This window comes from Saccoglossus kowalevskii, chromosome 8 (genome assembly GCF_978046115.1).
Source record: "Saccoglossus kowalevskii chromosome 8, keSacKowa6.1, whole genome shotgun sequence".
NCBI lineage: Eukaryota > Metazoa > Hemichordata > Enteropneusta > Harrimaniidae > Saccoglossus > Saccoglossus kowalevskii.
Window position 1 is genome coordinate 30804257 of NC_140648.1, and position 24779 is coordinate 30829035.

General features: G+C 35.0%; 2 protein-coding genes across 2 annotated transcripts in view; one reads left to right on the forward strand and one right to left on the reverse strand.

Moving 5' to 3' along the window:
* LOC100377482 (voltage-gated inwardly rectifying potassium channel KCNH6-like) overlaps positions 1–14332 on the reverse strand; it is a 79782-nt gene extending 65450 nt beyond the window's left edge. The window contains exon 1 of the mRNA XM_085502493.1: positions 14246–14332. The gene's annotated coding sequence lies outside the window, so the exon portion shown is untranslated. The remainder of the gene's footprint in view (positions 1–14245) is intronic.
* Positions 3210–24779, forward strand: part of LOC100371299 (WD repeat-containing protein 90-like) — a 46165-nt gene continuing 24595 nt past the window's right edge. Inside the window, exons 1-10 of the mRNA XM_085502492.1 lie at positions 3210–3432; positions 8030–8121; positions 8505–8820; positions 11519–11813; positions 19406–19532; positions 20108–20167; positions 21796–21951; positions 22573–22626; positions 24002–24070; positions 24499–24609. Of these exons, the coding sequence (XP_085358618.1) occupies positions 3420–3432; positions 8030–8121; positions 8505–8820; positions 11519–11813; positions 19406–19532; positions 20108–20167; positions 21796–21951; positions 22573–22626; positions 24002–24070; positions 24499–24609 (1293 nt within the window). The 5' untranslated portion in view covers positions 3210–3419. The remainder of the gene's footprint in view (positions 3433–8029; positions 8122–8504; positions 8821–11518; positions 11814–19405; positions 19533–20107; positions 20168–21795; positions 21952–22572; positions 22627–24001; positions 24071–24498; positions 24610–24779) is intronic.

Below are 24779 nucleotides of genomic sequence, written 5' to 3' on the forward strand. Positions count from 1 at the left end.
TGATGTAATGGCTTCCTTGAAAAATGATACAGATAATACTGATTTGGCAAATGTTTTATCTTTATTTAATCGTAATTGCCAAAGGGCACTCTCATCAAATCCAGACAACTTTTCACCTACTGCCTGGTGCTGATTTAAGATTTTACTGATGTAGGCTCGACTCCCAGTGGCTTTCTTAGAAATTGCTGATCTTTTCGTGCTAAATAGAACTGCAAGAGAGACTTCCAAATATTTCTTTGAATCATCCCATTCGTGACCCTTTAAATTTTCCAGCAAATTTCTCACCACTTGTCTTACTTGAGATGGCCCTTTTTGAATGATCAAATCGGAAAGTTGCCCTATTTCATTAGCAACGAGCGATCTCGCCTTCATCAGCTTAAATCTGTGAAAAGCACGGCTGGCAATAGAGCTTGCCGTCATTCCCATAACGAACAAATCATTCGACGCGATAGCATAAAATCGCCTACAAACCATTCGAAGTGAGCACATCGATTTAACTTTCTCGAACTGTGATATATAGTCATCACTGTCATTAAAAAAGCAACAAAACCCGAATATTCGAGTCAAAGTCTCGGAAGAAAGATCAGAAAGCGAACGACCTTGTGTGTTGCTGCAGTTCTGTAGCTCGCTCGGTTTCGCTGTCGGTTATTTTGTTCGTCGTGGTGTTAACGCGAAACCAGGGAGCTACAGTTCCATCCTATGCGAGTTACCATATTTTACCGAACTGAAATCAGGTCGGGCCGTAACAGCCGTTTTTTTCATTATTTTCGCCTCAAGTTTCTACTTTTCTACTGTCGATGGGTCCCGAAACCATTTCATCAATTATTTTGCGGGCGATTGTCCGAAATTGGTCGTTTTCACGACGAAAACTGCGTGAAATGGGAAAACTGTGACGCCTTGTGACGTCACGATAACTTATTCAAGATGGCGACAAACGAGGGGATTTCGCTGAAGTTTTCCGCGGTTTTCGTCGTGAAATCGACCAATTTCGGACCATCGCCCTCAAAATAATTGATGAAATAGTTTCGGGACCCATCGACAGTAGAAAAGTAGAAACTTGAGGCGAAAATAATGAAAAAAAACCCGGCTGTTACGGCCCGACCTAATTTCAGGTCGGTAAAATATGGTAACTCGCATAGGATGGAACTGTAGCTCCCTGGTTTCGCGTTAACACCACGACCAACAAAATATCCGACAGCGAAACCAAGCGAGCTACAGAACTGCAGCTACCTTGTGTGCCGACGGACAACACCGGCAATCGAGTGAGCAGTTGAAGCCAATTTCCTACGTAATTTTGCGGCTAAACTTGCCTGCTTGACTCTTTTGGATACTCTTAGCATGATTGTGTAGGAATACGTCCAGAAAATGTGATATTGGTACAATAAATCGCACGATAAGCACATGGAAGGCTAACCCGGAAACAACTCAAGCGCTAAAAACGGTTTTTGCGCAGAACGATGCCAGAATTTCAGTTCTGCGCATAGCAATATGCGTTGGTACAGAACGTGTTGAATTCTGGGTAAAACCTCGTACCGTGGAGGGGCCACTGGCCTTATACTATTACGCATGGTTAGACATGTACAGGTCTACCAGCCGAACATTTACCGAATGGTGTCAATAACATGATTGTTGAGTTTTTACCATATCTCGTATATCTTTGACACATGAACCCCTGCACCCAGGTTTAGGGACTTTCACCCGTGTGCGCACGTAACTGTCTATTGACAACTGTAACCCATTTTGCTGACCGTGATTGTTCGCTGAAATGTTCGAATTCATGATTGGTCGATTGCATTTACAATACTGGACTCAGTTTTGCTCGCTTGTAGTACACGAGGGCGCTGTTGAAAAATATTGCACATATTGTGCCTGTGACGTGCTATGTATCGGTGCGGTGCGTTTTACAATTTTAAACAAACTGTCATGAGAAGAATCTTATAAGATTTCGTGGAAAGTGAATTACGCATGTCAGTAATACTAAAATACAATGTTTGGAATATGACAAATACTTTATGTTAGTTAGTAAGGCATTTTAAAATAAATCTCAGGGTTGGCTATTAGTACACTCCAAGAAGGGGGTTGAACACATTTTTAATTGTTTTCCTTCTCGTAGATTTTAACTACATTGTTTTCAGGACAATCTCGCTGTGTTTTGTTTGACTTTCCTCTATCAAATCTGCATGTCTTTTTGCTTGCTATAAATATTTATTTCTTGTCGTAAGTTGTGTTCAAACTGTTCGCTACACGGACCCCTCTCCACTTTACCATCTCCCCATGTATCTAATGGTCAACTCTTTAGTTGTGCAAATTTTGTCAGATGTTCGGTTTAAAACTGCACCACAGGGTAAAATATCACGCAAAGGGGTAATAACGAATTCATTTTATGTAATCGTTCGCATAGTGGATGGATTCGATGGTTTATGTAGGCATACAAGCAAGTGTTTTTATAAATGACGTAACATCCGTGACTGAAAAATACCCATGACATCTATAAATTACGCGTTTATCTTCAAGTGTTACTGAGTATACACGTTTTACCCGAGTACCCCCCCCCCGTTCGTATACAGGATTGTTGCGAGTACTGATTGCTTCCTTGTATAATTTTCAATTTCGAATGTGATTTTCATTCATGCGCAAAGATTAATGTTTTGGCGATATTGTATTTTCGATCCACGACATGATATACATAATGAAATAGTTACTCGGGAATTGACACAATTTCACGTTTGACATTTTATTTTATTATTCTTTTGTTATTGTTTTTATGTATAGTCCTTGTCGAAATTTCTAATGAAAATCGGGTCGCCAGATTCGTTCATATGCGCATTCCCCATTTCTCCCGAATACCGTTTTTATTATGTAACCAATCCATTTCCGATGTGCATTTTTACCGATTTTGTTTATATTTGGCACAAAAGCAACACATATTGGATATCATATATGTTCTAATTTGTTTTTATGCTGAATTGTTTTTACACCCTTCCCATAGGCACCTGATTTATAACCGGGACAATACAGTCACTTGGGGACTGAAATTTACAATAATTAGATCAGCACACTTATTAACCAACAAAAAACATCAATGTATAAAATACCTTTACTAATATTTTATTTGTTCACAATACAATACAATTGTAGTGTTTGTGTTTAAAAAAAATCACGAATGAACTCTCCTAAGTTGTTGGCAATAAAACCATCTACAGTCACGGTGCCCACGAGAAACGTAAATCCGGGGAATTTGTGCAGGTCAGAGGTCATTCTCCCATGATGCAAATCTTACTTATTCGAAAAATATGGCGGCACGGTAGTCAAATTTTTGAAGTTTAAACGCCTGCGTACGTGTCGGTCCCTATTTCGTTGACATAAGTTATACATCGACAAACTTTTAGGAAATTTCACCATTTGCTGACTCAACGAAGATGTCAAAATCACGTAAGTTTATATCGTTCACTTCTAATATTGTTGCACCCTCGCTAAACTCAGCTGACAACAATAACAACAACAAGCGCCGTGCAGTGTTCCTTGTTGTGACACGTACATACACGCTCTGTCATTGATTTCGTAGACTGTCTTCCATTCTAGTCACACAGTTCAACTAAATCAGTGAGTATTCCATTTTTTGGCTGATTCAATATTTGAAAGTAAGTACTTGTTTGTAGTTTTCGAGTGTCACCGTTTGTGATAATGTTCCGATCGCTTCTTGTACCCAGCCAGGCTCTGCATTCATAAACTTTGTAATCGCCAACATACTCGCATGTTTGAACCTCAATTCAAGCATGGAAGGCATTAGCCCTAATACCTGCCAAGCATGTACAAGATATGACCTGTCATTGATGACCACATGGTGGACGGAGTTTATATCAATCTTTCGAACCACAAGTCGCGACTGAAATTCTGAGTAATGTGACTAGTTTTGGCACACGTTACAGATGATCTGCTGTAAGATCTATGTTACAAAGTGACAATTGCAAATATGTGTGGATGGATGTGTGGGGTGGTTATGGCAGGGGTACCATACTTTAGTATGTAATTGCGTGCAGTAGGAGTGACAAGCAGACCTGTCAATGACTGACAACTTGCCTCAAGTATTTACTAAAGTATTTGAAGGCACCCATGCATTTATTGTCAATGTGGGAAGTATGGTGTCAGGATGTTCTGGCCCTGGTCACTTACGGGTCTGGTAAATAAAAGACGTTACTGCCCTGATTTGGATGTTACGGCCCTGAAACAGGTTGGTCGTTACGACCCTGGTATAAATTAATTTCAATGTGTTCATATCTAATGTATTAAATGCACAACAAATGTATAACTTTACTATTTGCAACTTATACTTCCAAAACTACATATGATTTTCTCACCTTTTTTTGTGGAACAAAATATTACCATAGGAATAAATAATGTACCATAAAAATGGATGTTTCACCTATTTATTCTGAAGTATTTTGATGACTATACTCTTTAGTTTTAGATGAAGTTTAAAATGGGAACATATGTCTTAAGTAGGTTCCGTCTGTTTTTCTGTCCGGATCTATATTTTCTCTGACCTTTACATTAAGCTTCATCTCAGCATAGATGTACTAACAAAGGATGAATCAATTTCCTTTGATCTATCTGTTTTGTCCCTGATTATTTTGAATTAATAAATAAACATTGATGTTTACTTCTAATTACGCTTAAGATTGTAAGCGCGTAGCCGGGTGATCCCCAAATCTGTTTACACAGTGCGTTCGGCAGTTCTCAAAGTCGTTCGGCACATACGGGTCATCATGTGGTCATGTGACATTTTTTCCTAACAAAGGTGGCGTCGCACGTAGTGGAGCTGAAAGTGAAAACAGATTAACAAAAAAGCATGTTTTAAACCTACTATCTTGTGCTATCACTAACACAGACCACGGTAAAAAAAAAGAATAATAAACATTTGGATCTGATATTAAATTTGTTTGTCACAAATCAAGGTAAAGTTGAAATATCATACTACAAAAAAATTAAAGCAAAAATTTCAAAAACCACTAAATAAGTACTGTAATTTTCCGTTCGCCAATAAACTTCTGTCAATCTGATTTATTTTCAGTGTTTGATAGGTCACCTGTCTCGTTGGGGAAACTGTGCATGATTGTCGGTCGTTGTTTTTGAATGTGCAATGAAATTGTAAAATGGTATGAAATATAACATTTTCATGCGATGTACACACCCTTTTTAATGACAGCAAGACTCATCCAATTACTTTGATCTTGTTTTAACTGTATGTTTTTTGATAAGACAAAGGTTTGAAGAGGATTTTAACACATTATAACACCAAAAGTAAACTTTCTCCAACTGGTGCTTTTTTAATCCTTCTAACTCAGTGGTTCATCCTTTGGTAGTATGTCCATGAAATGTGTTATCTGAGGGGGGGGGGGCAAGGGTTATTTTCGTTCAACGTAATTGCAATATTTTTTTGTTCGTACAACGTAAATAGAAAAAATAAATTCCGTAATTCTGTAATCACAGGCTAGACGTACAACGTAATCAATCAAATATTTTTTTCGTACACTGTAAAAATGTGTCATTTTTCTCGTACGTACAAAAATTCAAATTCAAATAAAAAAATTGTAAAGAATAATCTAGGGAAATTACATTTTAGAAACTGTAAAACGACTAGATGACACAATTCACTACAAAATTGAATGTCAAGACGTAAAAGGCCCTCTAACCGAATGAAGAGCATTACGAGGGTAATATGGGCATGCGTCTCTTCACACGGCGCAGCAATGGTGGAGAATTTGAGTCGGAGAGCTCTTCGGACCATTCAATGTTCCATTTGTTAGTTAACACTGCAAACTGTAAAAACGTCTTTTTTTTCTTCGTAAATTGTGAAAAGCCCTTTTTATTTCCCGTAAAACCGTACCAGCTACCCCCCTTGCCTCCCCTCTTATCTGCATCAAGACCATGGTGGCAGCAGTTTGCAAACCCCCCCCTCCCCTCCCGTGGCGCCGCTGAATTGCAGTGCCCCCTGTATTCCATACCCTTCTATATATAAATATGTTATCTATAGAGCTTTCAAGCTTTCAATCGCTCTCGCTGTGCTCGCTATTGTGCATAAAAAATAAAACTGCACAATTAATTCTACAAATATAAGTCATTTATAATGACTTGTTTATGTGGGTTTTGTGAAACACAAGTATAACCCCATTGTGAAAGTAAAAAAAAAATGTTTATAGTACTAACCACATGTACCTAATTTACCCTAGTCATTATTATGAATGGTCATTGTTCAACAAAAAACAGCATTGCACATAATCGCATGTCAACACAAATACTTAATATTAACAAAAATTATTTCAATGCTTTTTAGATAATCACCTGTATCTAATAATTAGAACATGAAGGGTTGATGTAGTCAGTATACGGAATACAGAATATATAACAATTTTAAGTCATTTTTCAGTGGCTGTATAATTGCATATAAATAATATTTTTGCTCAATATAAATTATTTCATTTTTTCCAGTACCCTTTCACACTGGTGTACTATGACGTTCATGTCTAGTAAATTTTATCCTTGAATACCTCAACTGTGTGGTTAGTGATAAAGATGCCGTTTATATTAGCACCCGAACAGTATATGTACCACTTACCAGATTTCAATGAGAGAGCAAGGATATTTTGTACTGAATGTTTAAAATAAAATGTGTATACGTGTAACACTATTAATGTAATATAGTATGTGAAGGTTTTAGTCAAAAGAGCAATAAAATTGCCTTCAAAATCACTGCTTAAATGGATTAACCTATTTCTGTTGGATTGTACTACTATGATATGGGGGTGATGTTTAATCTTCATAATAGTTCCTAAATTTTATTATTGCATGACTTCAATCTCTGAGAGTACTTTATCAAAACTAGCGATATGCATGTACTCTATTCTGAGATGTCAAGATGCTGAGCCGGAATTGCATTCTGTTGGATTCAATAAAACACACAGGAGACATGTGTCAAAACTGACAGAGATTCTAATCTATTTTAACACATTGGCGTCCACGACATAAAAATCCACGTGTTCAATTTGAGTGTTTATATCCAAGTTACAAGTTTCTGTCCATGTACATTGTTTCTGCTTACCAATGGAGTTGATTGAATTTAAGATTATGAATGACAATTCAATCACATCATATTACAGAAATGTTGATGGCATTATTGCATCAGCAGTCTTAGTGGGTCAGTGTACTATTCACTTTATTCTACCCTCAGTACATGTGTACATGCTCATTTAATCAGTGTGGTGGTTGTTATCTGACTCATGATCAGTAGACCCGAGTTAAAATGCTACCCGGGGTTGTACACCAAGAAACGTGTCAACTCCACATGTATATGTATGTGAAGACAGTACTTTCTCAATGCAGAGGCCAAAACCATCGACCATGATTCATTCACTATATGTGCTTTGGGGGACATTGGTCAAGGACTGTTGGTGCTTATGTTCTCCTGGGCCTGAATGAACCTGGGATGGTAGGATTATGATAGGATAACCTAAAAATAGAATGTGGTTTCCCTGGCAAAATGCACTTACTGTAAAACATGTTGAAAAAAGCGACATGCAATTTCAGCGAATTGTGGTAAAATGACGTAATAGCGAAATTTTAATTTAGCGAATCTCCCTTTCATTGTTGATTTCCTGTTTTCACAATACTTGTCTGATGTGTGCCAAAACAAATGCGCAGTTATCACCTCCATAAAAACAAAAAAAAACTGTCAAGTGTAATTAGGAAGCGCCCCAGATTTTTATGTTCCGGATTACTGAATACAAATCCTCAAGCCTTGGCCATTTTGAATTTATTAAAGTCGATCATTAGCGACATCTAGAATTAGCGAATCAGTTCTCTCGCTAAAAAGACATGCTCGCGAAAAAAACATGTTTTACAGTATATACATGTATCTACTGTTAGTGCTTGTTATGTGGTTTTAAAAAAACAATAGATGGTTATGTTGTCCCTTGGCATAAAACTATAATATAACAACAATAAAATTTGTCATTCTTGTGTTGATTTTCAGTGTGGCAGCATCCTTTTGTTAACGTGTTCAAGCATTTTAATGTTGGAGAATGGAAGAAATCCACCAAGGAAGGCGAGGTTATGTCTGTGATGGTTAGTATCAATCTGTTTTTAGATTTATTTGTAATTAAAATGAGTTCAAATTCTTTAAATTAGAAATTATTCTTATTAAATTTATAATCCCAGTATATTATATATTACCATACAAAAATAGTGATCAGTTGTAAATTATTATTTCATCACATGCATATAAGTGTTTTTATTTAATGAAAAATATAAGAAATTTGTTAGATTAAGCAGCTATCATGATGAATACTGCTGAAATTAATGCATTAATAAATGTGAGGATTAATTTTAGTGCATAAAGGGAGGGCAATTTTTCAGTTTATTATGTTACAAAGTGACAGCACATCTTTTTCATTCAATTATGACATATGAATATGTATATTAATTTTTTGGTGTATTTCTACTTTCAGGACAAGCAACTGAAGTGTACTGTGTATAGAATCAGTGGGTCAATACCTGCAGGGAATTATATACAGCTACCAAAAACATCAACTCAATCATTGGGTCTTACTGGCAGATACTTCTATTTACTATTCAAACCAGTACCTGGTAAATACTTTGTTGTGCATCTTGACATTGCTACTAACGATGGTCTGATCGTCAGGATATCATTCTCAAATCTGTTTAAAGAATTCAAGTCCACGTCGACGTGGCTACAGTTTCCGTATATCTGTAACCCCAGTAAAGACTCTGTGGCGGGTTATGCAGCACTGACATCAAGGAAAGGTATGTATTCTTCATTTATGCGTACATACATACAATAGATGTATTATGTAGCTAACTACGTTTAATGCGCTTGAATAATTGCATGTATTAATGGTCTGGAAACGTTTCTTACCCTGAATGTTTTTAAAATTATACCTTTTGCTTTTCATAAAGAAACGAGTCAAATTTTGTATTCAGTGGTTAAAATTGCAACTTTTATACTTGTGCCAAAAAAAAAGGTTTTGCTTCTTGTTATCGTGCATATCACTTTGAAACCTGTGCTTCACAAATTTTTTTTGTAATTTCACAAAACTTCACTGGTGAAGTGCGCCACATATGGTAGAATGGGGAAATGTTTGTTTTCTGTCTCAGAGAAAAAATCTTTAATGAATATATTTAAAACAGTATTTACATCGAACATACATCTGTTGTTGTGGTGAAAAAACTAAAATCGCATCACCCCAGTAAAGTTCAAAGTTCGCTTAGATATTCTAAACCTAACTTTAACATCTATATCATACATGATTTACTTCTAGAAAAACATGATCAGTTTGTAGGGACAAGGCTCTGATATGTTTAAGTAAGACATTTACATCACACCCTGACTATTCCAACTAAGATGGGAAAGTTAAACCCCAAATACTGTAAATGTAGGTCTGGTGTACTTGTCAGTGATTATAGCCTCATACTTAATTCTATTCGCTGGGGAGATAACAAATCTGACAGACTAATTCCCATGTTATACCACACACGGTGGTGATCTCATGGGATAGGCCAGCTTAGTACAGCAGTTCATATGAAGAGTGGTAATCACATAACACCTTTGTAATTTACATAGTCTCATGTCCTGCTAATACAGTATAGTAAGATGAGAAAACATTTACTGTGTTTTCATGCTTAGAAATTTCCATGATTTGAGGATTTTATTTGTGAAGAAATTATGAGATGGGTCAGTTAAATGAATACATGTACCAAAACATTGAACATGGATGTTGATGTATAAATAAAAGTGAATGAAAAATAAAAATCATTTTCGCTAGGATGAGAAGCAAACCCTTATTTTTCCTCTAATATGACCTAACCACCAAGTGCACATACAAATACATACTTTTGTTCTCTATTTTGTATAATGCAATGTGTGTCATAATAACTATAAAGTATTACAAACCAAATATTGCAATTGGTATATACCATATGAACAAACAGTCAACTATTATTTGATTATCCTTATATTTTACTGAAACAATATTAGTTTTTTTGTAATAATACTGGTATATAGCCTTGCAAAAAATGACCAAATGACCTAAGATTAAAACATTCAGAGACAATTGTCTTATTGGTCTTTATACTATTGTAATTTTTTTTTTTCAAGTTTATTCAAATTTTTTAATCCATTTAAAGGCCCAGGTATACTATAAATACGCTCCTAAACAATAGGGATTATTTCCTTGCTTGTCTAGCTGTAGTAAACAGCTCCAGCCAAGCTCCGGTAAAGATATGTTTTCTCAAACTTACAGATCGATTATGTTGTGCCAAAGTGGATGAATGCGACTATGAATACCACAGCAGTGACTGTGTGTAGTATTTATGACAATAAATAGTGTACGAGCTGAGATTTTGGCGAATAAAAGTAAAAAACACGACCTGGGGAAAGGGACGCGCTACTAATCTTGAATAATTAACTACTGTCAATCAAAGTCACGTGATGTTGGACCGCTGAAACAGGATGCGTCATAGGCTATGCAAGTGATTACCAACACTCATTAGCATAGCCCATCTCCAATTCACACTTGCCTGGGGCAAGTGAATTGGGCTTTTAATACTGAACTGAATTGCTTTTGTGATACTATATGAGTAAACATGGTGATATGTCATGGTATATTTATTATGATTGCATGAAAACTGCTAGAAAATGAATTTTTGGTTTGAGCTAAAATTTAGTCCCAGCTATCAATGTGCTGTTTGCGTATGCATGGAATTGATGACATCCTATTATTTTACTTTGTGTGTGTGTTTATTTAGGAGATTGAATTTCATTTGGCTGAGTATAACATTTATTGTAATTAAAAAAAAAATTTAAAAAAATGCATTCCATGGGTCTATTTGATACTGTATTTGTTCTATTAGAAGCACATTTAAACATTCAATCGAATATTACTTCTTTTGGCCATACCAGACATACCACTATAATTTACTTAAAAGCATGCACTACTAATAGAGCAAATATGGTAGTGTGAATAATCAGTGATTACTACGCAGCTACATTAAGTGATAATCAAAAGTATTACCAGGCATACAATGAATGTCCTCCACCCTTGTCACCTTAACATGCTGCCTATTTATCACTGTGTAAGTTGTCCTATAGAAATGTTTAAGTCGTTAAAAAACGTAATTACTCACCACAATGCAATCACATTTTGTCATGAGAAATAGTGTCAGTTACTCACAAATGAAAGTAAAGTTTGTCTGTTTGGAAATCAGACATCAACTATAGAAATAAGTAAAATCATTTATTATCACTGGCCTTTGATTTTTACTATTTTGATATTTTGAGCTTACTCACTGTGTTTTGAAGTTCTTGCATTTGCCATCAGGGAAACAATGAGTTATATTGTTATGTTCACTAAAATTAATTTGATAGCAAATAGCAAAATTAAAACTCAGTAAATAATAGATGCATTTACAGTTATGCCTCATCAAAAGATTGTTTCCATTTCAGACCATGATGGTCCAGCACCGCCTGTAGTGAGATGGACATTATTGATGTTAGATTTCCAGTACATACTATCAATGTATTTAAATCGGAAATATTCCCATCTGAAGAATATTAAACTGTGTTCCAATATGATGGTGAAGAATGTGTTTACTAGTGACATGCAGTATGAACCAGGATTATCACTGAAGACGGCCAAACGATCTGGAATGTTAGCTGGGGGTATGGCGCCAGTACCCAAAGAATTGGCATTCTCAGTACCAAAACACCATGACTGGCATGACTATTATGATCACATAAGGTAAGGCTTGTGCATGAACATGAGAAAGTATTTAGTAAAAGTATTACAAGGCAAGAACATGCTCTGTTCAATGTGTATATTAATTGTAAACCAATGAAGAACAAATTTTCATGGGTTTGTCAAATCGGAAGTACAATACCAGTGAGTATTACACTGATGGAAACACAATGCTAAGTAATAGGATTAAAAAAAGATTACAACCTTTTCGTTTGAATCACTTGTAATCGCTTTTTGCGTAGTAGCAGCAGTTGCATTCACGTTGTCCAGGACCCACTTAGGACCAAATCGGCTCGTGACGAAATCACACCCTCATTCGTTGATCTGTTATTTTGCCCAAACATGGAAAACGATACAAATACGATGATAATAATAATTACTATATCCATTATAGCAACAAATTATATCCATTTGTTGTTAAGGTATTTATTATGAGTCATCGTGCACATGAACAGCAAAGATTTGAAAGACAATTATTTTTCCACATCAATGTAGCATTGCAAGAAAATAGCGGTTACAGCACATAAATATGCGTCGCTGAGGACGGTTTGCATTCATTTCATTCATTTACTACAGCATCCGACCATATACCTGTACTAGTATATCTGCATTTTCTGTCACCGTCATTTTATACTAGTATGAATCAGCATACTAGTATGTTCTCTTCAATTTACCACAGAGGGCGTGATTTCAGCTCGTGTCGAGCGTTCAGGCAGAAAATCTCGACATGTGCTGAGTTTCGGTTCCAAGCATCTATCGGACCGAGATCAAGTTTTTTTCGACTCGTGCTGACTCGGTCCAGAGTCTCGGCATGTGCCGAGATCTCTAACGTGAACACCACTCATGTTGTTGAACACAGTTTATATGGTTGTGCGTATTTACGCATTTGCCCTGTATGGAGTCTGATGTGGTGGATGTTTTTGTATACAGCCATGTTACATAGCTTGAGTCAACATGCACAGTAAGTGAAAATTCAAGCTTGTGATCAGAAACTGAACTTATTTGCGCTGCACAGAAGAATTAGTGAATATTTTAACTTGTGAGACCTACAATATTTCCCAAAAAATCTTTCACTGTAGGCACAATTTAAATGAGATCAACTTGGATGTGAAACATTTCTTGACGATGTCCTCCATAAAAAACATGTTTTTGTTATAGTGGTCAGCTCCACAGCCACCATGTTGTGAAACTGGGTTATGTTTGCTTCATGGTATTGTCAATTCATCGAAAAGCAGTTCCATTCAAATTCAAACAAGAACCATCATAGTGAGATAAATAATTTTGTGCCTGTTTTTACCTTACTGCTGCAGTGACTTTTGTCCATTTCAAATGATCAAATATAATCGGAATAACAAGCATTTCCAGGAGAAACAATTTACAGTGTAGTGTTAGTGGGAATACTACATGCCAAATCTAATGTACCGGGGGGTATGTGTAATCGTAACGTATCTGGTTATGTTCAAATTTTTGCTGTGTCCGATGAAACAAGACACGCTTTATAGTTTGTCTCTCTCATTTGTAATTAGCTCATTTGCATAAATATTGGTCGGCACATTTCTCAGTTACTGTGTGCAACCATGGACCTACATATACTATTGGTGTGCACATGGACCTATAAAACATATAGGTTCATGGTGCACATGTATGCTAAATTGACTTTATGCCTAGTGAATGAAAGGGGATTATACAGATAGGAGGAGTTTTAGAAGTATGTTTGTTTATATAGGTCACATTAAAAGCTATAATAGTTTGAGCAATAATCTGGTATAAAATATAATGGCGTATATGTGTAATTTAGGTTTATTGTAATGATGATAATGGTATTATAGTAAATCACCACATTACTGCTGCTATTGTCACCTTTATTACATTCTTCAAGGTCACTGCCATTGTAGTGTTCTCTATGGTCACTGATATTTGCACTGCAGATTTTTTAGGGTGTCTACTATTGTTTCCTCTGCAGATTTCATGTTTGTCGTTTGATTGCTATTGTTTTTACTGCAGATTGTTTAAGGTGTTTTTACTGCTATTTAGTAAGGTGGCTGCTATTATTTCTTCTGCAGATTTTATGTTTCTCACTAAAGGGTATATTTGTTTTTACTGCTGATTTTGTAAGGTGACTGCCATTATTTCCTTGGCTAATTTTTAATGTTGGACACCTTATTGATGTAGGCACTCTTTTCTCACCTTCAAGGTTTATCTCAGGTGGATATTGTAACTGATTTATAAAAAATAATGTAATGTAGCTCTAATGAATACCTCTTACTTGTGTAACTACCTAATTACACCTTTTACTGACAATAGTTTTAAATTAGCCTGAACAGTTGTATGGTTTAGTGTAAAGAAGTGTTTGGGAGACATTTACATTAAATGTCACTACAACCTTACTCATAATTGTACAATTTATGATTATAAATATCAAAAAATTCACTTACTGTAAATGAAACACTGCCTGTCCTAGCTCACAAGCCCTGGTACAGTCAACAACGTATTCGGCCACAGAGAGAATGAGACAATACTCACCACACAATAGTCAAATCTTGTGTGCAATGAAAGAGCCTACGCAGTCACTGTGAGTCTGTTGTGTTAAAATAAATTGTTGCCTGCTAGTTATTGTCCTTTGGAGTATTTAATGTATAAGTGGCCATTGAGTCGAAGTTACATGAATGAATTATTGTGAACGTTGTCAAGTAAAAGTGAATGGTTGTTATGTGTGATGCCTACACAATCATTTCATTTACATCCTTACTTCATTTCTATGCGTGGTTGTTATAACTTGTTAGCTGCACTACTGTGTGTCGCTTTCAGTTCTCTATTTGTCTGATGAACATTGCTTTTAGTTCTAATTACTTGTCTTTACATGACACTGCTTTGTGAATATCACCTCTATAGTTCACTTAAATTGTTGCAATTTCGATACAAATTAGATCGGAAAGTTACATCATTGGCAGGTATCAGTTTCCCTCGTCTGCTTGTCAGATATCCATTTCAGTTGTCGTTCTGTCCAGACAAGTTGGCAGTGTGGTTTTGTTATGCTGTGTATGTTAGTAGTTGCTTCGTGTATATATTTCATTCTGAACAAGTGTCATGTACATGTTTGATAAAAAATAGAATTATAATTTTTAACTATTTGTTCAGATATGTCCATTCTAGTGTTAGCTGTAAGGCCATTCACTTCAAAAAAGAATTTAACTTGTCATGTTTTAAAAGTTTAGTCTGGTATTTAGGAAATCCGTATTTGATGCAAATGTCTGAATTACATGTCAATAGAAAATATTGATGTTTTTTATGGTGTTGGAGAATACCCATTTTTGACTCTGTTTTGAGTGCACATTAGTCTAGTAAATTTAGCAACAAATCATGCCTAACCTGCCACTAATTGCAAATGAAAATCTGTTCATGGTAACATGTCACAAATACATGTACTTTCCAAAACAACATATTAAAAATCCCCCAAAATCCATGTAGGAGGAAGTTGTTATAAAATAAAATAACTTTATTTCTATGTATTGTTTCCAAAACCAAATTTCCATTTAGTCAGTGGTTATGTTATGTATTTGCATTTAACTTTTCCAATCTTGTGAAATAAACTACAGGTGCCTGCTTTGTGCTGATAATTTCTGTTTGACCATTTATGAAAAATTGCTGTACTTGTATGTTGGATGCATACCGGTAAATATATTACCATGGTAACTGATTATTAATTCTAGTTTTTAACAGTCAGATATTGTGTCGCAGGAAAATAGCAATAAATAGTATCTTGTCATTCAAAGCTAGAAACAATACGTTCACATGTTTCTATATGAGATCTTGAAAGGTCAATATCCCATTATCTGTCAAGCCCCTGTGTTCATATTCAGTTTAACACTGTTGACATAATGGAAATCGTTCTGCCACCTCTTATTTTAAAAGAGAACTCAAATGGTCACATCCTATTATTTAAATCATCAAACCCCTGTGTTCACTTTCAATTTGGCATTGTTGCCAGCATAAAGAAGGTACTGGTACCTCTTATTTTGAAAGAGGTCTTGACTGGTCATACCCTATTATCTGAATCATCAATTTCTTGCTTTCAAATTCAATCCAGCCAGCATGAAAGTAGTTCTGCCAACTCTTTGTATCAAAACCTGTTTCATATAGCAGTGTGTCATTATGAGAATATAAATATGTGCACTTACATGTGTTTTAGGACTACCAGTATGTGAGAGAAATGACTCCCAGTTATATCCATAGCCAACCTATATGGAACACGCTAAGTAAATTTACTTAACAATTAATTCATTAAAAAGCACTCATGGTAAAATATGGATGATTGAGCCTATTGACATTATGAAACCATAGACTAAGTAAAACAGCACTGTTTGTTATTAAGAAATACGAGTCCGAGTAATTAATAATAATGGTAACCTAAAACCTGATAAAATTAAATTTTATGTTTTTAATTTGTTGTGTCAGATATATTGTTTCATATATTAATTTCAAGTGAATAACCAAGTAAAAATAATTAATGTCAACTTTTTAAACTGTGCTATTTGGGAAGGCTTTGGGTACCAACACATATAATATACATTTGTAGTTATATTAATTTGTTGTCTCGCCCTTGATAAAGATAAAATATAAACCAATCTTCATCCCTGATTTAAAAGTTTTCGTGGCTGCTATTACTTTCATTTGAGAATATTGTATGTGTTAATTTTTTCGGCTGGTACTATAATCAATTTTATTTTTTCATTTCATATGTAATTTTTGAGATACCCTACAATCTCATAGAAAATGCTGGCAGAAATTAAATATATATATCTGTGATTTCAAACTGACTTCAAAATGTCAGAAAAATACTGAAATTTATATTTTATATATTTATTTTCTGAATTTTAATATTCAACATTGTTTAATATTAGTATACAATTTTCCTTTCACTTCAAAATCTTGTGTTATGTCATAATGTGTGAAATTGAATGTAAAAACAGGACAAAGGTTATAGCATTGTAGTGGCATAAACATCACATGGGATTCAACAAATGCGAAAGTATTTTTGGGTATTTCCACGCTTAATGTGCTATACACATTTGATGATCAATTTTGATGAAGTAATGGTATCTCAACGCCATATACCCCTCTGAAAGATTGGCATTTTGACTTTTAGCTATAAAAAAAAATCCATATTAAAAATCCAATGATATTGCTATGGACATTCAGTTTGCGCCTTTCAAGCAATACACAAAATATTGTAGTGAATGTAAAATCACTTGTTGGTGCTTTTCCAGTTAACACATTGCTTTCCAAAAGTGCTTGATTTTTCTCACTTGAGCATGTACATGGGATGGTGTTATTGAGCTTGTCTTCATCAACCAATTTTTTATTTATTTTTTTTTATATCCAAGGCATGACAAATTAGGAAGTGATTATGTTTATTTATGAATATGATTAGCATGTACCGGTATATAGATCGCCCTCAATGACCAATGTTGAAATGATTTTGTTTGTGATTTAGACCAGGTTTATTTTCATTGTAGAAGGGTGTTTATGAAACTATACTATACATCTGCGGAATGATGGAGTATGAGTATTTTCCCACCCAACCTTCTGAGAGTTAAATAAAATTACCCTTTGAGATGACATATGATATATTCATTAATAATTTTGATTAATTAATAATTCTGATTTTTGATACATGTGCAGATATATCATGCTTTACATGTGTTTGCAAACACTCATCCAACACACCTTGCCTTGCCTTGCTTTAGGTTGCCAACGTATATTGTAATTGTGATATGTAGACTTGTTTAGCCTTTATTGAATCTCTTGAAAGTGTTCAGAACTGATTGTCTTAATAATATTTCGTCTCCAAACAAGGTTTCAATATAATGCACTATCTTTCTCAGAAATAATTGATATTACCGGTATCACCTCCAAACATAATGCAATATATATCCTCACATCTGCAGTGGAAGTGATAGAAGTTATGGGTAATTTATGCCTGGGGATATAAGTAGACTTCATTGATAAGCAACTGAATGATGTCAGAGGTCACTGGAATGCATTCATGTGATCTAATGCACTAGGCGCCATACAAATTATACTTTGTGTTTTATAGGATGCATTTCGCTCTTATATCATGTAGGTATAGTGACAACGGCTAGGTTGTTGTTCTGGACAACTGTTAAGGTTTCAGCGGAAAAAAGTGCCTGTCTAAAATCTATATTGAAATCAAGTTATTAATTACTGGTCTGTAGCCACAGACTTACAACCTTTTTTATTTTGTAAAAACTGGAAATTTTCAATTAAAAAATTGACAGAAATTTGCAGAAATTTAGCCTGTAAAATAAAATGCGTCTGTCTAAAATGACAGGTGGACAGGTGGCTGTCTAAAATGTGGAGTGCCTGGTTAAAATGACAGGTAGACATGTGCCTGGTTAAAATGACAGGTAGACATGTGCCTGGTTAAAATGACAGGTAGACAGGTGGCTGCCTAAAATGACAAGTAGACAATGTGGCTGTCTAAATCGTGGCGTGCCTGGTTAAAATGACAGGTAGACATGTGCCTGGTTAAAATGACAGATAGACAGGTGGCTGGCTAATATGACAGATAGACAGGTGGCTGGCTAATATGACAAGTAGACAGGTGGCTGCCTAAAATGACAAGTAGACAATGTGGCTGTCTAAAATGTGGAGTGCCTGGTTAAAATGACAGGTAGACATGTGCCTGGTTAAAATGACAGGTAGACATGTGCCTGGCTAAAATGACGAGTAGACATGTGGCTGGCTAAAATGACGAGTAGACATGTGGCTGGCTAAAATGACAGGTAGACATGTGGCTGGCTAAAATGACAGGTAGACAATGTGGCTGTCTAAAATGTGGAGTGCCTGGTTAAAATGACAGGTAGACATGTGGCTGGTTAATATGACAGGTAGACATGTGCCTGGTTAAAATTACAGGTAGACATGTGGCTATCTAAAATGACGAGTAGACATGTGGCTGGCTAAAATGACAGTTAGACAAGTGGCTGGCTAAAATGACAGGTAGACAATGTGGCTGGCTAAAATGACAGGTAGACAATGTGGCTGTCTAAAATGTGGAGTGCCTGGTTAAAATGACAGGTAGACATGTGGCTGGTTAAAATGACAGGTAGACATGTGGCTGGTTAAAATTGCAGGTAGACATGTGGCTATCTAAAATGGACAGGTAGACAGGTGGCGGGCTAAAATGACATGTAGACATGTGGCTGGCTAAAATGACAGATAGACATGTGGCTGGCTAAAATGACAGATAGACATGTGGCTGGCTAAAGCCTGCTGCCAGTCTGTATTAAACCCAGTTTAGACAAATTTAATTCTAATTATCTATTTTTTATTATTTCAATTTTGTTATTTCAATTTCATTCCTCAGATTGTTTTCTTGTCACAATACTGTAAAAAATTGTCATTGAGGTCCTTATGGTGGTCACTCCAATTTTAGTTTCTAATGATGAAAATATATCGGTTTACGAAATATTGTGGTAATTGTGTTTTATTCAATAAAAGAACTATCACAGCACACTTAGCTTCATGACATGTGGATTTAATATAATTGTGAATTCATATTTTATTTCTAGATTCCCAAGCGATGCGACAAAGGTTCCATTTGATTCAATTCAGATGTGTCGGATAGAGCCACCTTCCATAACTAGAAGTCCTATTGGAACCATGGCACCACAAAGAATGTCACCAAAACAAGTACATGTAAGTCACTATATTGTGTCCTGAATTGATGTCATCATAAATAAACTATTGCTCTGATGTAAAAGTACGACACAAGCATAACTTAATATTTAGCTATGTTTTAGTTTGTTAGAGCTAGTTCACCTTCTTTTCAAAACCAGTATATATCTACCAAATTATGTCTCATATTACCTACGGTAGTAGTATAGGTAAAGCACGTTTCGAGCATAACTTAATATTTATCTAGCTTTCTTAAGCTAGATTATCTTATTTTGCGAAACTACAAGATATCTAAATTGTGCAGGGTAATCTGCCTAAGTATGTCTCATATTAGTAACATTAGTAAATACTTGGAATGAGTTGAAATTATTGGTGACAATGATACTCGCTTTGAAACTTTGTAGCTTCTGTAGTTTTATAATATATAATACATGTAGATATAACTTTGTATTGAAGCACGTCATTATAAGATTCCTGTGCGAATGATTTTGTTCCATTCAGTGATTTAAAATTGCTAACTTGTTTGAATATTATCTTGCTTGATTTCCTAACTTATTATTTTTTGAAGTGTTTCACTAACTTATTCATATTCTCAGGTTAGCAGAGCTGTCAGTGACAGAGTGTCTCTCATCAATAAGCTCACATCACCAAAAAAGGTAGGATATTCAGGCCGTTTATTATTATAATACAGTAACTATAATATGTGTTTTGATTATTGAAACAAGTTCTCATTGGTCGATTGATATCATGTGGTGCCTGGTTATTAGACAGGCAGCGCTTGAGACAAATGCACTCTGTCACCTAAGCAAATTAACGAACAGAAATGTGTGTGAATCAACAATACCCCCCCCCCATTTGGATGAATTGTGTTGAACCAATAAACACAACACAATTTTTTCTCTTTAAGAAATTTGGGTCATTTTCATCTGGAAAATATCCTATGAATGTATCCTATGTATGTTCTAGGCATAACTCAAATGTGAGTTTTGAATTTTATTTTCTTTCTTCTCCTAGCTTTTCAGAGTATTATTGAAAGGGTGATGCCTTGCCCATTATTGCAGAATAACACAACACAATACTACATCTCACCTCTATTATTGCACACATCCCCGCCCTTGCCTATTATCATCCCATAATACATCTTTTGAGTGCTTCATTTTCATCCACATCTCTATTGCAACCATACCATGTGATATTCTTAAAGATGTTAGATAGGAATTTGCTCATTTGCATTCACGAACAATTTAATGTATAAAGTAAAGATGACTGAGTGTTCTCCACAGGGAGTATTAACACAGCAATGCACTCTATTTCCCAAATTGTCATCCAGGTGTGATTAATTTTTAAGATTATACCAGTGCTATGTACATGTCTGTTGAAAGTTTTAACTGAGTTTATAGACCTTAAATGAAGTGTACTGTGATTCTGTTTTGTGTATTGTAACAAATACTCAGAATACCGGTAGTAGAATATTTACCCTGCTGTCAGTGGAGTTATTTGAATAGGCTGTGATATCGTGCCTCATGCGTGAAATGTCAAAATATTGTGTGGAATTCAACAAACATGAAAGTTCCTTTTCTGTATCTTCTTAATAATATCCTATATACATTTGACGATGCTCAGTCTTGATGAAGTAAGGATATCTCAATGTCACATTCCCTTCTGGAAACTCAGTATTTTGACCTTGAACTGTTAAAAAGAAATTCAAGTTCAAAATCAACTCATTTGATTTTTAGCAGCAGTCATTTGGTCGATCATTTCAAGCATTATGCCAATTCCTGCAGTGAACAGAACATCTATTGAATGCGTCCTACAGTGCACGTTTAAATTTTTTGTAAACAATCAAATGTATCTTCCAATGAGTCTTGTATGTTGTATGGGACTCATATTGAATACTATGTGGTGCATTGACTGTGTCATTTTATCTTCACAGTATTAGCTCTATTAAAAGCACATCTCCAATAGAAAGGCGGCTTAAAAACCATTTCATTTATTGCAAGCGAAATCATTAAAATATTTCTTATTTTGACCATACATGTAACAAAACCTAATAATTTACTTAAGCATGTGTGCTGCTAACAGAGCAGTAAAAATAAAAACTTAAATGGCTTTTCATCATCTTTTTATTTTTAATTCTGATATAAATTTGTGATGTCGAGTATACCCCCAGTAATTATTAACAAGATATTTTTCAAGAGAAATTGCAAGTTGTCTTTGAAATTCAAACAAATACTTTAAACCATTCCTATTGAGTAACTTTTTTAAATTCACTTTTTATCAACAGCCACATAGCAGAGTTAAAGTAGTTAATGAATTACCAGAAGTTGGTGTAAATGGTGATGCATCATCAGTTATTGCAGGGTCAGAAGGTGAAGTTCATGTCTTTGCCCATCCAGAGGATGATGTAACGCTACACAGACATGATGATCAAACAGGACTGGTAAGAATATCCTGCTTTATATATACATTTTCGTGTTTTGATAAATTTGACAGCATTTGTGTGCACAAAATGTCTTATTAATTACTAAGAATTCTTGTCTTAATTTGAAGTTTCCAAACTATCGATACACAATATGTGGTTATCACTGATGTAAGTGCGAAGATATGTTGTTCGATTATATCAGTAACGCTGCTTGCTTATTTGAAGTTTGTGAACAAGCACTGTCATAAAAATATTGTTTTTCAAAATGTTACATTCTAAGTACTTCAACAACAGTTTTTTTGTGTTTTGTTATCTTGAGTGTGAAACATGTTAGATGATGCACGCTGGTATGCATGGTGCAATCGCCTCGTCCATCTCTTTGGTGCAGTACAGTTTCATGTTGTGCACCAAAGAATCACTTCTTGTAGATACTTTGATGAAGTGATTCTTAATGATCTCAGTAAAGAAAAAGACATACATGTGGTTAATTCTGAAATCATTTCGGCTGTCAATTAGTGAGACTCCTAATAGTCTTCGCTATCATTACTGCTATTAAACATCATTGTTATCTCAGTAACAATTATTCTGCTCTAGTTGGCATGTGTAATGTTCCATGTATCCATAATTTATATATTACAGGTCACTACTACTAAATTAAGTGGACCATCTATGCGTAGAGAGAGGGATTACAAGGTCAGTGTCACAATATAGGGATTTACCCTTTATTTTAATTCAGAATCATGATTTTCATACTGAGTTTAGTTAGAATCGCTTTTGGTCAGTAGGACATGCCAAAGTAGTATGATATTGAGTACGATACTGTAAAAAACTTTTTACTTAGTTAATTTTCGCTATTTTCGCTATAGGAATGATTCAGTGAAAATAAAATCCAGTGAATATACCTTTTTTCCTATATTTTACATTCAACTCATCAAAAATCAGTGAAAATAAATTCCATACAAAATACCTTTTCAACGAAAATTAATTCCAGCTAAAATAAAATAATAATATTTTAGGCAATAATTATTTGTACCAGGGTTCCCTGTTCTCACACTATGAAAAAGTTGCTCGTAGTTCATCATCTTGATTCAGTTTGATATTTAAGCAAGCTTATTCAGTTACGGGGAACCAACACAATCTTCAGATGACTAAATTATGACTAAGGGACGACGTCAAAAGATCGATGTCGGATAAAAAACTTAATTCCTTTACTTTTTTTCCAAACCCCCCTACCCCCCACTGAAACTTAATTGATAAATATTGGTCATGGCGTCAGACTACATTCACCATTAAATACAAATTGATAATCAGACAGTAGTATTGCATAGCAGTTGGTTGTCGGGTGGGTGTAAAAAGATTTTACAAATGCATCTCATTTGACGCACAGATTTACACTCGAACCAAACCATTTTTCTGTTTTTTTCCTTTTTCGGTTATTTCTGTCCATGATTGGATAGAAAAAACGAACTACAAATACTCCAAGATTTGTTGACTTCATTAAAAAATAAAATCGTTTTTGTAGGATGGGAACTTTTTGAGGTCAAAACCCCCCACCCCCAAACTAAAGGAAATAAGTTTTTTATCCGACATCGATCTTTTGACGTCGTCCCTAAGCATGTTATAATTTTTCAATATAATAATTTCAAAGGTTTTGTACAAATGTTTTGAGATGGAACCTAATAATTTCATTTGTAGTTGTTTCATCACATTATTTAATCCTGAGCCTCTCAGTTACTGTTCAATGTTCCAAAATACCATAGTTTTCATGTCGAGGGGAACAATGAGATGTAATGACATTAGAGAATGGAACCCTACTTGTTGGGGGGGGGGGGGTTCATGTATCTTCCGCTTTTAGTGAGGTGAACGTTGCAAATAATGTCCATTAATAATTGAAAGATTTAGAAATATGCAATTTCTTATTAGCATATTAGACGAATTTACTAAGACGAATTAGTAAATTCACATTTTTGTGCGTTTTTATTATAGTTTCTATTTCACCATTTGATGTAATGGTCTAAGCATATTGAGTTCATCCCCACCGTGATTTGCATTGTATTATTATTTTCAGACTTTAAAACCTGATCCTATTCTGAGTCTAAAAAGAATTGTAGGTTTTGGTGGAAGTACTTACAGAGAGGTGAGTTATTGATAAGTAGTGTTGTTGACTTATTGGACACAATATACTATTTTTACTTACTAATGTTTCAGCACCACCATTGAATCTAAAAAAATGTTTTTTTTAGCTCCACCTAGAGTCAAAACGTAATTCAAGTAGTACATGTAGATCTTCATGCGTTCATGTATTTTCTCAATAGGCATCTCTATATCTTACTACAATTCATTTTTTTAAAAATGGTATTTCATGGTAAAATAAAGTTATTTTTGGGTGGAATGGTCATCTTTGTGATGAATCAATAGACTAGTTTCCAGTTATGCTGTCTGCAATTGGGAGGGGGGTGTTTTCGTTGTGTCAGTCACTTTGCTGAATTTCATGTCCATCCCAGAAATTATTTTCTGGTGATGTACAGAAGCAGAAAAATAATGTGACTATTGCTTGTTTTCTAGGCTTTATGGAGTAAAAATGGGACAACAATTGTCTACCCATGTCATGGTGTGATTGTAGCGATGGATGCATTTAATGGACACCAACGATTCTTTATTGGACACACAGATAAGGTAATACTCAGTTATTCTTGCTTATGTACTGTAAGGAAGAACCAATGATGGACACTGAGCCCCATTCCTGTAATGCCTGTCCTGCTTGCTTCCTCACTTTGAACCCTCTGCCTATGAGGCATAAAAACTGGAAATTGAATCAGGAATTGAGAGTCAGGTCTTCTTCATCA